At 35.8% G+C, this 15,272-nt stretch overlaps 1 protein-coding gene across 1 annotated transcript; it reads left to right on the top strand.

The window, feature by feature from the left end:
• The first annotated feature begins 2,955 nt into the window (after positions 1–2,955).
• LOC110930210 (activator of 90 kDa heat shock protein ATPase homolog 2) lies at positions 2,956–4,969 on the top strand. The gene is made up of 2 exons (XM_022173458.2): positions 2,956–3,759; positions 4,789–4,969. The coding sequence occupies exon 1, from the start codon at positions 3,074–3,076 to the stop codon at positions 3,524–3,526; it is 453 nt and encodes a 150-aa protein (XP_022029150.1). The 5' UTR covers positions 2,956–3,073; the 3' UTR covers positions 3,527–3,759; positions 4,789–4,969.
• Positions 4,970–15,272: the final 10,303 nt, after the last annotated feature.

A 15,272-nucleotide genomic window follows, 5' to 3' on the forward strand; every position in this document is an offset into this window, starting at 1 on the left:
TCTAGAAGTTTCGAGATGTTTAATTGTTGATCAAGCGGTGGTTATTGAGCGGTGAATTAAGGCTAGTGTGTGAGGCGATCTGTGTTGAAAAGTTATGTGCATAAGTGGTGGTTATGAGGCGGAGTACGGTGGCCAGAGTTGGAATCTATGGTGAGAGAGGTTGGGAGTTGACAATGAGATAACCCTAGCGATGTGAGTGTATGTGCCGAAGTGTATCTTTACTCTTTTTGTTTGTGATGTTAACCCTAATTAGCGATGTGCGAGGAGAAGCGCGCTATCTGACTTTCAAAGTATCAAAATTTTGCTACCGTGTTTTTTGGTGGCAAATTTTGGTGGCTATTACCGATTATTCTAGTAGTGCCAAGTTTTTGTGGCTTTTGAAAAATAGCTTCTTACTTTTTTCAAAAAGCCAAAATGAAAAACATTTTTAGCATTGTCAAACACTTTTTTAACTTATTGGCTTTTCGGAAAAGCCGATAAGTCAATAAGTCATTTTCAAACTCAGTCCCAAACAGATTAAATGATCAAACATGACGTGTTTATTAAATGGGTTAGATATAATTAAAAAATCTAACTAATTTCTTTTCATGTTTTTTTTTTTTTTCTGTGTATCCTGGGACAAAAACATACAACCATGATAATATGATATACTTCATAGTTAATATACCCAATAACGCATATTGGGCCATGCTAGTTATTACATATAGATCACAGCATATCCAGTGGCCCAAATGACACAAGTATAATCCCTTGTAGGCTTGTACCATACTACCATCTTCTTCTTGAACTTGCGGCTTCCCAGATGTGTGTATACTCCAAAAAGGTCTCGGATATACAAGGAACTTTGCATCACCCACTTACCATGTTCCATGCCGTTGCCGCAACATAACATGAGATGAAAAGATGTTCAGCCGTTTCTTCCTTATCTCCACACATTCTGGAAGTTACTTCACCCCGGTGTATATTTCGTTTAGCAAGAGCGACAAATGTAGGTAACCGCGCTTGCTCCGCTCACCATCCATATATATTAATCTTCCTAGGCATGTAGGGTTGTGAATTCCTATACGACATAAATTTAACAAGTGGATTTAGATTTAATTAACCACACTTACTTCATTCAGTTTAAACTCACGACACATTTAGCTAAACATATCAACCTGACGGATTGACTCATTTAACTCTTATTAACTTCTAATATTATGTTTTGTGTCATAGTTAAATCGATTGAATATTATATACCACATTAAAAAGAAAGAGAAATAAGTATCGTGTTTTGTAAACTAAAAATATTTATTATTATTCATATGCTTTTATTTTTGTGTTCTCAATCGCCTGATGTGATGCGTAAAACACAATTACAAAATTTTGTGTTGGGTTCGACCAACCACATTTGAACACCGCCAATTTAACATCCTTTACATTTATTAGGCCATCCGTAGTCATAAAGCTCCTTGTGGGGCGTTATACTACACGTGTCATGCAACGTCACACGGGGGCTTTATGGGGCGTTATATCACTAGAGCCCGTAGTCATAAAGCCCCTACCTATCATTACCTAATTATTAATTTTCAATTTTATTAATTAATTATAAAAACCTTGCTTGTTTGTGATTGGTCCAAACTTTGAAAACATCCCCTATACCCGGCACTATATGCATGGCGCATCCCCCCTTTTTTGTCTCATAAAGCCTTCGTAGTGGTGTTTGGGGCTTTATAGGAGCTTTATGTGGGTGCATAGCGCCCCACTACACATACACTTAGAATTTTATAAACCTTACAAATAATTCTTTTGTAAGTTTATCAATTTAAATTTGCAACTTCCTTAAACCATATAAATTCAAGTTAATAAGACATAGAATTTTATAAACCTTATAAATAATTCTTTTGTAAGTTTATCAATTTAAATTTGCAACTTCCTTAAACCATATAAGTTCAAGTTAATAAGACAAAAAGAAAACATTGTTAAATTAAAGAGTTAAATGTCATTTTTGTCCCTGTGATTTAGGACATTTTGTCAGTTTAGTTCAAACGTTTCATTTTTTGCCTGTGGATCCAAAAAGGTTTCATCTTTGCCATTTTAGTCCACTGGGTTAATTTCATCCATTTTTTCTTTTAACGAGAAGGGCAATTCGGTCATTTTATATGTAATTCTGTTAACTAGAATGGCAATTCGGTCATATAAAATGATTGAATTTCACTTCTCATTAACAGAAAAAATGGATAAATTTAACCTAGTGGACTAAAATGACAATGGTGAAATCTTTTTAGACCCATAAATAAAAAATAAAATATTTGAACTAAATAGTTAAAATGTCACAAACCACATTAACCCAAAATTTAATTTCCAAAAGGAATAATTTGCATGATCAAGTATACGACGTGTGATAGAAATAGGTGAACCACGTACTGATTAGTCAAAAGAGTTGGGATGAATTCAGACGTGAAATGAGAGAGGCCTCGAGCCCCGATAAAACAAAGAAGAAGGGGTCCACGAAAAGCCAATGGGCTGGGTGCTGGTAGACTGAATGCTAGCTGACCACTCTTTTCTGTAGATGAGGGACCATGATATGGCTGGCTAATGGCTGGAAGGACTTAAGTGGGCCCCTAGTCATGGCTCATTATTCAACCTTTTTTTTTTTTATTTTTTTAACGTGAAACTAACCTATTTTTAATTATTTTTAGAATAAACTTGCGTTTTGCTCCCTGTAATTTGGTCGTTTTAATAGTTTTATCTTAATCCTTTAAAAATAGTCATTTTACTCCAATAGTTTACTATGTTTTTTTTTTTTTTTTTCCATTTTGCTCCCTGGTATTAACTCCATCTAAAATGTTTGTTAGTTGGAAGGGTATTTAGGTAACTTCAAGTATAAAACTAAAGGTATTTTAGTAAAATTACAAATAAAGATTATATATAGAATATATAATAATATATATAACAAGTAATATATTCCACTCCCTGAATCCTCAAGAACCCTCATCTTCTTCCCCATTCCTTTATCTCCTCCACCACCAACCAATCGTCGTCACCTCTAAACTCCAACAAATCTTTCACACCCTCAAACCCACCTACAATAATGGCGAAATACGGTGAAGGAGACAAGCGTTGGCTCGTAGAAGACATACCCAACGGAGCCAACGTCCACAACTGGCACTTGACAGAGACCGACTGCCTCGAATGGTCAAAAAATCTGCTCACCAAACTCATCGTCGACCAAACAATACTCGCCGGAGAAGGTAATTTCTTCAATCAATCTGATCCCGACGATAAATCGTTGCTAATTGTTGATGGGATTGTTGAGATTCCGTACATCTCCGATGAGAACGCCGATGAGGATCCGGATCTTCGGGTTATTGTTAAAGATGAGGGTCCGATTGGAAAGAGGTTAAAGGATGCGTTTTTAGCTAAGGGGAAGGAGTTTGTGTTAAAGCAGATTAGGGTTTATGTTGAGGCTATGGTAGTGGTGGTGGTGGTGATGTTGGTGGTGGTGGCGGTGGTGGTGGTGGTGGTCTTTCTGTTGATTTTGTAGAAGGAACTGATATCGAACCAGATAGCACCGGTGGTGGTGGCGGTGGTGACGTTGGTGGTGGTGAAGGAAACAACTGGGGCGGTACTGGCGGTGGATCTGGTGGAGACGGTGAAGGACCATCAGACAACAGTGAGAAGGAACCCAAGAAGATGGCGATGTCTCAGAAGCTAACGATGGGCGGTGTGTTGGTGGTAGGTAGTTGTAGGAGGTGGCTGTGGTGCCAGGGGAAAGAGGTATTTTTGGATACTAGAATAAAAATTAAATTCTTATATATAAATTTACTTAAATACCCTTTTTTAACTAAGAATTTTAACTTAGTGCCGTGGAGCAAACTAACGATAAAACCGAAACATCAGGGAGTAAAATGGTTATTTTTAAAGGATTGTGGCAAAACCATTAAAACGAGCAAACCATAGGGAGAAAAACGAAAGTTACTCTTTTTTTTAGGAGTAAATTGCTAAAATCATCCTAGAGGTTTGGGAATATTTGTCATTTTCATCCAAAACAACTTTTTTTACCATATAGTCCTTCATTTTTAGGATTTTTTGCCATTTTCATCCAAACGTCTGACTTTTTTGCCAAAAACGTCCCTGAGATCTGGGATTTTTTTGCCATTTTCATCCAAATGTTTGATTAAAAAAATAAAGCAAATTAGATGTTTGGATGAAAATGGTAAAAAAATCCAAAAGTGAAGGACTATATGGTAAAAAAAAAGTTGTTTTGGATGAAAATGGCAAAAATGCCCAAACCTCAGGGAGGATTTTAGCAATTTACTATTATTTTTAGAGTAAATTACGATTTTGGCCCCTGTGGTTATATCACTTTTACTCTTTTAGCCCCAAAATGAATCTTTTAACATTTGAGCCCCTAAAGTCTTTTTTTTCTAACCCTTTTGGCCCCTAACACTAACCCCATCCATTTACTTAGTTAAAAACTTGTCATGTGCCCCTCACATGAGGGGCATTTATGACAATTCACCTATTATCATTATTAAATTTAAAAAAAAAATCATAATCCAAATTCACTCCAATCTTTCCTTAAAAATATCATCGTCCAAATTCACTCCAATCATTTTCCCAAAATCAATCAAACTCATAAAATACTTCTCCCAATTCATGTCGTTGCATACCAGATATACGTTAATTCTAGATAACAAATTTTTCCATGTGGATTTGTTTAAACTTTTTATACATATGCTAGTACTTAAACTTGTATACTCGCCAATACTTTTGTATTGAACTATACTTTGAAACGTGTTGTAGGAATTTGATGACAATGATGATGATGATGATGATGAAATCTAGTAGGATGGATTAGAAACTCATTTTAGAATTTTAGTGTTATTGTTGTATTTGTTTCATGTTCCTTGTTTCATGTTGTTGTAACTTGTTTCAAATGTTGTACTCGAGTGTTTATCAATGAAATGAAATTTGAATTATTAAATATTGTCGCATAATAGTGTTACGAAGACTTTTACAATCTCGCTTTCGTCTCACTCCGATGTTTCCACCATCGGTTGGGGTGTGACAGAAAGTTTTCGTTTAAACGTCACAATTAGGGGTGTGCATGGGTCGGTTTGGGTCGGTTTTGACAAAAAACCATAACCGCGATGTCGGTTATTAGATAACCATAACCATAACCGATCGGTTATGGTGGTTATAGTTATTTGGTTTTGATGGTTATAGTGGGTCGTTTATGGGTGGTTAACCGTGTATTTAGCTTAGCTAAAAATAGCTTAATTTTTTTAACATGGAATAAATTGCTATTGCATATATGTATATATTAGTATATTGCATAGTATTAAAAAATACATATAATCTATAATAATAATACCAAGTATTGTCAAATATTCAAATAAAGTGATATGAAACATTCCAAAAATTCAAATAAACATTCAACTAAAACCACAAAATGATATGAAAAACCCATAAGTACAAAAAATCTTCAGTCAAAAACATCAAATATTAAAAATATGGTGAAAAGTCCTAAATCCTACAAAGATTTATTACATGTCGGTTTGGTTCGGTTATGGTGGGTATGGAAAAAATAATAACCATAACCAACCCGCTACTTTCGGTTTTCAAAAAAACCATTAACCGACACACCGGTTTTTTATTTGGTTTGGTTTTTCTGGTTCGGTTTTGTCGGTTAATTCGGTGTTTTGCACACTCCTAGTCACGATTGTGGGATTCATGGGCATATGGCTAAAGATTGTACCCAACCGAAATCCGAAGGAAGCGCAATAACTACTGAAGAACCATGGAATGTAGAGGCTCAAGGTGCGCAACTAAAAGAGCTATCAACACTTACGGTAACAACAGAGCTAATAACAAATAAACTTGATGATTGGATAATCGATTCAGGATGTTGGAATCATCTAACTGGCGAGAAAGAAAAGCTGAGTAAGTGCAAGAGGTACACTGAGAATCATGTGGTAGTCATCTTAGATAAGTCAAGACACCCAATCGCAAACATAGGAGAAGTCTGGTTCCATACGGATGGTAATAAAAAAGACTTTGTGATGTAAGACCTATTCCATGTTACGAGTGTAAAGAAATGGTTCTCCGTGCCTTAAATTACTTCAACAGTCATTTGTCTGAATGGAGTGATTATTGTTGATAAATTTGAAACCCACGAAGAGTAAATGAGTTGCGCCTTGCATTTAATACATCCTACACACTCTACTTCCCTTCATTTACACATAATTCTTTGAGTATTTGTTTTGTAATAGCAAATAACCACACAGTTACCTTGTAATCTTTCAAAGTGATATAAACTTAAACATTGTGTACTTTGGTTTCTTGAAAGTTTGATTTCTATTTTCGCACAATATCTTCTATCTTGTTGAAATCAATTGCCATTTTTGTTAAAGATTGTTTATCTGGGATCAACAAGGTGCACATACATGTGGTGACCAGAAAGGACCAACTCACATCCTTCGAGCAGTTACGTCGTATGCTATGTGGATTTAACATGCATTTTTTGGTGTCCCTGGTTTAAAAAATGACATCAATGTCTTTTGAACAGTCGCCTATCATTGAGGATCACATAGAAATTTGTCGTACGCTCTATGGATTTAACATGTATTGTTGTCTCATCCTACATAATATGATTCTGGAGGAGGAGGACAAAACGGTTCGTCATGATTATGATCCGCAATTGGTAGAATTCGAACAACTAGGTGTAATTATGGAATAAAGGATACAAATTCTGCATATATGCGTAGCTCATAAGCACACCAAGCTCTAATGGCGGATTTGGTCCAGCACGCTTAGATGAGATGACGAAATGACGAAGACGTGGAGGACACGTGGTGAAAAAGGGCTTTCTAAAATGTAGTCTTTTTTAATTAATTTATTAATGTTTTATTAATTATTGACTAATTATAACAAAAAGAAAATATTTTAAAAATAGAATTAACCAATCAGGTAATCATGAAGTAATTAATGAAGAGGGGATGAACCACTACACCATTTCAGTAGGTGAAATGACTAAGATGACATGGAGGACACGTGGTGAAAAGGGGCTTTCACATGCTCTTCCACTACTCAATGGTCTTAGAGAAGATGCTCGGTGGAGTGCTTAATTTTTATTTTATGTACTTGAAGTAAATGTAATCTATAATACTATATTAAGAGAACTGGGCTTTCTACCATTTTCGTAATTTTGCCTAGGTACAAATCTTGTAGCACCATATACAAATGAATCAAGCCATTTTAAAGGGGGAAAACTTGGACATTCTCCAAAGTTTTAAGACACTTTGAGGGCAATCAAGACATTTCATCCATAGAATCCATGCCCACTTATGTCTTCCATTAATTGAACTAAATTAAGGAATTAAATAAAACTTTTTATAATAATTAAAGAAATTAATTGATTAAATTAAATGTTAGACATGCAAAATTTGAGATTTTCATGATTTAATAGTATGTATAAATTACATTGTGTACATATTTTGAAGTAACATGTACAAGAGAGCCAAGCTATTTTAGAGAGAGTAAACTTGCACATTGTCCAATAAATTTAAGACACTTTAGGGGCATTTTAGGGATTTTGGCACCTTTTTAAATAAAAATAATTCAAAAAGTTATGGGTACTAATAAGTAATGATCATTAAGGCCATCATTTATTGAATTGATGAGGAAATTAACTATTAGCATTTGAAGGGTTTAGCCTTGCACTAAGGCTAGAGGGTATGGTGATGGTCCTCCAAGGGAGGATGATCCGCCACGTAGGCGCCACGTCATAGTCCTCCCAAGGATGATCCATCCCACAAAACGAGAGGGTATGGGAGGATGATCCTACCCCACCATTTTTATATTTTTTATTTTTTTAATCTTTTCCTTTTATTGGTCCATCCCACAAACCTACCCCACATTTTTTTGTCTTTTTGTGAGCGTCGCAATCGTCGAGTTGGTGCCGGAGAGGACGGGGACGGATGGGGGCGGGCTGGTGTGCCGGGCGTCGCCGAGGGAGGACGAAGCTGACGACGGAACCATACCGTCCAGCCTAATCTATATACAAACCAAAAGCCGTAACTGATATTGAAGTTAAAACCCTTAAGTAAATGCTAAAAACACTCATGTGTATATAATATATATTCCGCTAGGAACATGTGTTGTATGTTCAATTTTTTGCGAGCAATGTTTTATTTTGTTCATACTGGGAGATATAATTACATGCACATTGTTTTTCTGATCCATTGCAAAGAGAACATGAATTAAGTTTATTTGTCTAGACTTTTTCTCAACAGATTTTTTTTCGAAAGTGGTTAGTAGTTTGTAGTTTTAATATTTTTTTTCACAAGATATTTACTGTAATTTAAATGCTATTGAGTGTTTAGTTTATAGTTTTTATATCTTAATAGTTATCTACTATCCTTTTTTTTTTCATTCGGTGGAATGAAGGTAAAGGCTGATAGAGATGAGTCGTCTCAATAAGCAGCTATGCTTGCTGCACAAGATGTTTCAACAAGATGCAAGGTTTTTACTTGTTTCTTTTAGTGTCTTGCTATATGGTAATCATAGCAGTTTGTTTTTGTTTGATACATTACAACTAACAAATTTTTGTTGTAACAACTGGAGCTTGGAATCAATGCCCTCCACATAAAACTATGGGCAACTGGAGGTAACAAGACAAAGACACCCGGTCCAGGTGCAGAGTATAAGAAATTGATCAACCATACTTTGTCTATTACAATAAGCCATATAAACACAAGGAGAGAAAGCTAATTCTAAGGAATACATTTAATTACAAATATATGCAAGACTATAATGTGGGAGACAATCACTTAAACGGTTTTGACTGATTAATGTGATGGACTTGATTTTCTCTTTGATCATCTTGAGTTAGTCATTTTCCTTAATATGCTCCCACAAGATAGACGACCGTAGGATAAGTCCAATCTTGGTTAACATTGGATGAGTGTGGTATTTAAGAAAGAGAAGAAGTTGATGAAGTTGAAGATGTAAACGGAGATGAAGTAGATGAAGCAAAAGAAGATATATTTTATGGTTTTTTTATAGGGTGAATGCAATAAAAGATAGAAGATCAAAGGCGGCTTTCATCCGAAGAATGATGATTGCGACAGTGATAGGATTATAGGTTTTGCAAAACCTAACTGATATAGATGGAGAAGTTGTGTTTGAAGAAGTAACCATGTCTAATGGTGATGTAGGTCGAAGGTTTTATTTTATTTTATTTTTTTTAGGAAAAGATGGATGGAAAATGGATTGTAGGTGACAGAAGGTGATGGATTTTGAGGAGAGAATGATAGTTGTGGCAGTGATAGGATTAGAGGTTTTGCAAAACCTAACTGATACAGATGGAGAAGTTGTGTTTGAAGAAATAACCATGTCTAATGGTGATGTAGGTCGAAGGTTTTATTTTTTATTTTAGGAGAAGATGGATGGAAAATGGATTGTAGGTGACAGAGGGTGGTGGAGAGGAGTAATATTGTGATTGTAAGAGATATTACTTGAATATAGAAAGAAGAAAGGAGATTTTGAAATCTACAGAAGAAGAGAAGGTTCGGGATGTTGAAGTGGGAATGGAGGAGAAGTCATTGCTAATGGTAGACTTGTTTAGGAGTGTTGGCTAAAGAAATGATGGTTGCAGGATCAAGAGCTTTTCGGTGGAGATAAGTGCTCTGATACCATATAAGAAATTGATCAACCATACTTTGTCTATTACAATAAGACATATAAATACAAGGAGAGAAAGCTAATTCTAAGGAATACATTTAATTACAAATATATGCAAGACTATAATGTGGGAGACAATCACTTAAACTGTTTTGACTGATTAATGTGATGGACTTGATTTTCTCTTTGATCATCTTGAGTTAGTCATTTTCCTTAATACACAGTTTGCCCTCAGAGCTCTTGCCCGTTCTGGCATGAAGATTGGTCACATTGGTATGCTTATATTCTTTATTTTTTTATATACGAATTTTTGTATTTGTTATTTTTGCTCTTTGAAGAACTTTATTTATGTTTAAGGAGTAGTTGATAAGTAAGTTGTATGTTTTGATGATGACGGAGGACGTGACACCAATTCCAACAGATAACACTCGTCAAAAAAGTGGGAGAAAAGGAAGGAGGTTATGATATGTTTTTTGTCTACAATATGTTTTCAAAGTATCTGCAATTTAGATTATGGTTGTCTTCAACGTTTGTAGGTTATTTTTATGTTCTGGTTGACATTTGGGGTGACATTCATTTTTGTTGAACTGCTTTATATTTCTGTTTAATGATATTCTAATATTTACTTCATATATAGGTTTTTATGCTTTATTTTTGCTTAATCAGAAGTATTCTATGTGCAGTTGAGGTCAATATCAATTCAATGGATGTCAGTGTGCTTGAGATCTGAACCTTATTTATCGAATCAATTTGAGAGTTTCAGAGTGTGTTAAAGAGTTGAAACGTTTTGAGGATCTTATCAAATCTGTCTGTTCATTCTTTATATTAGTAGACTTCAGTTGACTTTCAATGTATGTTGATGTAGTAGAGATTTAGAATTTTACGATTAAAATGGATGTGTAAAAGTTCAAATTCTTTTATCTTTCTTTGATGCCGTTGTTGAGGTACATAATAGAAAATATACGAAACTTACATAAATTCATGTATTGAATATCAGTTGTGGTTCGTAATAAACATAATTGAATCTGATATTAGTCGAGACACCCGCTGCAACGCGCGGGCCTTCCCACTAGTTTTCAGTTACATATTTTAAGTTTACAGAAGATTGAAAGGGTTTATATAGGAGTGTTTTTAAAAAAATTACAAATTTTTTGAATCAATGTCGAAATGATAGTAAAGTGACACACCTCCTTCCCAATTTCATCAGTACCGAGCCAACTGGGGTAGCGTACATGTAACATTCCCAAAATTTTTATTTATATAAAATATATAAAAACTTATGTTATTAAAAGGATGCATCATGGGTAAATTGACCAATGGAAATATGAGATATTTTGGGCAAGCGTAGGAACCATTTAATAATAAAAATACATTATATTTGAACCTACTCTGTTTTTAATGAAACTTAGACCCAAATGTAGACAAAAGTATTCTCATTCTAATGACATATTCGTTGTTTTATAAACCGTCATATTTTAGAAGTTATAAGCGCCAAATGAGTAAAACAGTTAAATTAATTATAATATATATATTATATAAAATAATAATAAATTTTACTTAACATTGAAGTTTGAATACGTGTCCAACGAAATTACACATTTCGTGTTCTTCACACCTACCTCAACTATATATATATATATGTATGACTAGGTTTTTACCCGGGATTGCTTCTCGGGCTCGGGAAAGTTATTTAGATTAATTAATTACTATTTGTTATTAATACGACCACATTACATCAACCATCTTATTCTATTCAACAAATTGTCTTAAAATCATGGAAATAGATCATGAACCGATATTATAGATCAAACAAAAGCACAACAGGACCACATGAATAACATCGTTTCCAATTTTACTTCAATGCACTTAAATGATCGGGTGATTTGGGATTTTGTAAAAATGTTTGTTCTTGTACTTCTTAACAAAATAAGATGTTCACCAAAATTCAAACAGATGTTGACCAAAAGTAAATCAAATGTTCAACATAAACACTGAATCTATAACAACAGATACTACAGACACTGATTATATTCAAACTACTGATACATAAACATTGATTCTTCATTCCACTGTTGTAATCTAAGCACTGATGTTAAGGATCAGTGCTATCTTCAAAGGGTGATCAGACCTTGAATGACAATGCTTTGATCTTCAACAATGCTTGGATCTCATCAGTAGTTTGAGCTTCAATTTTTATGCTTCATCAGTGGTTGGATTCCAATGTATGTTGAAGCTTTGCTGAGCTGTCATCTTCAAGTGCCATTTTCTTCATAGCCTCTTTAAAATATCCAGCTTCTTGCTCTTTCTCTTCTGTATCAGTCAACTTTTGCCTCTTTCTTTGGTTTAACATAATGACAGAGGTATCTGATGATGTGAACAGTGGTTCAGAATTGTGGACCTGCTTCTTTGACATGTTAATAGTTTTGTAATCAGGCTTCTTTGGAAGGCTAGGACCTGTTTCTCTCCTTTTTCTCAGCCTTTCATAAGCTTCATCAGTGTACTACCTTGTCTATTTTGCTATGGCCTTGGCAGGTGCAACCTTTGCATCAACCAACTCTTGTTTCTTTCTTTTATACTCCAAGGTAAGATCATCAATAGCCTTTTTGTATTTACGCCAGTTTGGTGCTGACCTTTTCATGCTTGGATCTCTTTTTACTCTTTCAATTCTATTGAGTTCTGCTTTGAGACCAACAAGTGGCCAATCTTGGAATTGTTCTTCCTTAGCAGGGTAGAACTTCTCACTCATGATCAGTGCAAAAATGTCTTTTCTCACATCTTTATGCAGGCCAAGTTCTGGTGGTAAATTTGACATTTCTTTACTCAAATCTCTAGCATAGTCTTCCATGAGCTTGACTTTCGTGAGTAAAAACTGATAATGACTTGAATACACATTGTCATTTTCTCCTTCGCATTCAACCCAAGCTATTATTTGAGCTTGTTTAGCTTTTAGTTTTAGATATTAATCCATGTTTTTTGGATTTCTAAAACCAAGCAGAGAAGGGAATTTCCTTTTTGAAGGATCATCCACTGTGTAGAACTGCCTCATTTCATTCTTTACTGCATGGACTTCCAGTAGATAACTGGCAGCTGCTGGGGTAGTATCTGCAGAGTCATATCCTTGAAGAGCTATTGGATCTTTGATTGGATTGACCAATTTTGGAGGAATGACAGATTCAGGTTTGGTGATTTTAGAAGGTACAGATGAAACAGGATCAGGTGTTGGTATGTCATCATCATGCACTTGAAGATTTTTTCTTCTAGTATACACACTTTCAGGAGGAGGTGTTTCTATTTGAGGTTTTGGAGCAAACAGAATTATGGCTTGGGAAGGATTGTTAAACGTGGTAGGTAATTGACTAACAGTTGTCGAAACAACTGGTGTCTCAACCACTGTTGTCACTACAACTGTTGATGTATCAACAATTGTCTTTTGCTTTAAGGCAGGTGGTGAGTTTTGTGATGATGGTTTTGTTTGTGGTGTTTGAGTAGTGATGGTGTGTGTTTGACTAACAGTTGTTGAAACAACTGGGGTTTCAACCACTGTTGCAATTACCACGGATGATGTGTCAACTGTTGTCTTCTGCCTTTTAGCAGGTGGTATTGGTGGTGGTGAAGGGATTTTTGGTAATGGGGATAAGGCAGTGGATGTAGTGTGTGTTGAAGTGGTAGTGGTGAAAGTTGTTTGGATAACAAATGTTGAAACCACTGAAGAAGCAACAACTGTTGATACAACAGGTGTTTTAACATTTGTTGGTTTGGAAGATTGATGTGTGGAGCTTTTAGAAGGTTTGGGATTTTGTTTTGTGCATTTGGGAGTTGTGGTTTTGGGTTGTATGACTTTTCTAGTAGACTTTCTTATGGGCTGAGGATTTTCTAGATCCTTTGGCTCAGAAATACCCTGTTCATTCATCTCCATAAAAACTCTCTTCTCATGTTCAAACCTTCCTTTATCCTTTTCCTGCATATCCTTTTTCACCCTTGCTTTTGCATCAGCAATGGCATTTAAGGTTACATCAACCTTTTTGGAACCATCTGGCAAGGGGATGTGTGCAAGCATTGTTGAATTATCTGGTGCAATGTACAGACCATCTTCATATCCCTTTTTCTTCAACTGCCTCATTTTCTCCGCCATTTTGGCATTATTTGGTGGTGGTTTGTCCACAAAGATGATAGAGGGAGGAGCAGTGCCAGTGGTGTTCATAAAGTGAGCCTTCAGGGTTTTTATATCTGCCTGGGTGTCTTTGAACCTGGCTTCCATGATATTTCTGATATTTTGAAGCTGAATTTCATGTTGCTGATCAGCATTTGCTCTTTGTTGGTGAAGCAGAGGTTGAAATAATGCCCAAAGGTCAGTGGGAGCAGGTGGTGCCTGCTGTTTTTGTAACAATTGTTGCAGTATGGTTTTGATTTCTGCAACAGATGTATCCAGTTTGTTAACCCTCTCCATCAATTTTCGGTACATTAAACCATCATCCAATTTAATGGGATCATCTAATTTCCCACCAGATGTGGTTGTAACAGTGGTTGACTGAGGGAGACTTTCCCAAAAGTCATCCCCTGTTGCCCCTTTTTCTTGGAACTGGGGACTTCTTTCCTCAGCAGAGGTTACCAATCTAAGCTCACCAGTGTATACAGGATACACACCAGTATTTAGAAAGGTTCCCATAGAAGAAATTGCCTTCAAGGAAGTCTGATTAATGAAACTACTGTCCAAGTGTAAATAAGTGGGTTCAACACTTGTAGTAGCTGCTTCACTTGAACTACTGACAGGAAGTACTTGTACATCCTGCAGTGTAACCTCCTCAGGTGTTGTTGGTGGGTTAGCAATGATAGGGAGCTCAGACTCAGTCACTTTCTCTGGCATGCTCTCAGTGATAGGTGGTTGAGAGGAACTGATTGCTATTTGAGTTATATCAACTGCATCCAACAAAAGTTTTGTTTGTGGTGGAATTGTAAAAGTGAGTATGGGAGTGGAAAGAGGATTTGCCCCGGGCAGTGGGCTGGGGATGATGGATTAACTGAGTCCAAAGCAACATAATTTGATGTCCCTATTCTTACAACCTGTTCTTTTTGAAAAGAAACAGGAGGAGCTTGAGGCTCAGGTTGAGATATTTCTACCATCTGCTGTGAGGAAGTAACAGCAGTGGTTTCTGGTGACTTTTGTGTTTTCACCGGCAGTTGGTCTGGGATCTCATCTTCCAGAGTTGCCTTTGTTTTAGGTTTGAGGGGCTTTTGTGTTTTCTTTTGTCTTGGTCTTTTGGTGGATTTAGGTGTGGGTTTCACAGCAGTTGTTTTGCTGCTGTGATCACCTTGAGCAGTGGGCTCAGCAGCAGGTGCCTGAGGAGCACTGGTAGCTGCTAAAGTCTGCTCAGGAGTCTCTGCTTATGTTTTGGACACTTTTGATAGCTTTGTAAATGTTAACGGTGTAAGACCATTTATTTGAAAAGATTCACCCTGGATGAGTACATGAGCATCATCCTTTCCAAATTTCTTTCGAAAATAAAAGCTTAGGAACTTGGAAATAGTAAAAATGATTTGCTATCAACATTTTTTACCAAGTCATTAAAGATCTCCTGTGAATAGTTAAAGTTTTCCCCATGCAA

The sequence above is a fragment of the Helianthus annuus genome, chromosome 11, assembly GCF_002127325.2.
Source record: "Helianthus annuus cultivar XRQ/B chromosome 11, HanXRQr2.0-SUNRISE, whole genome shotgun sequence".
Taxonomy (NCBI): Eukaryota; Viridiplantae; Streptophyta; class Magnoliopsida; order Asterales; family Asteraceae; genus Helianthus; species Helianthus annuus.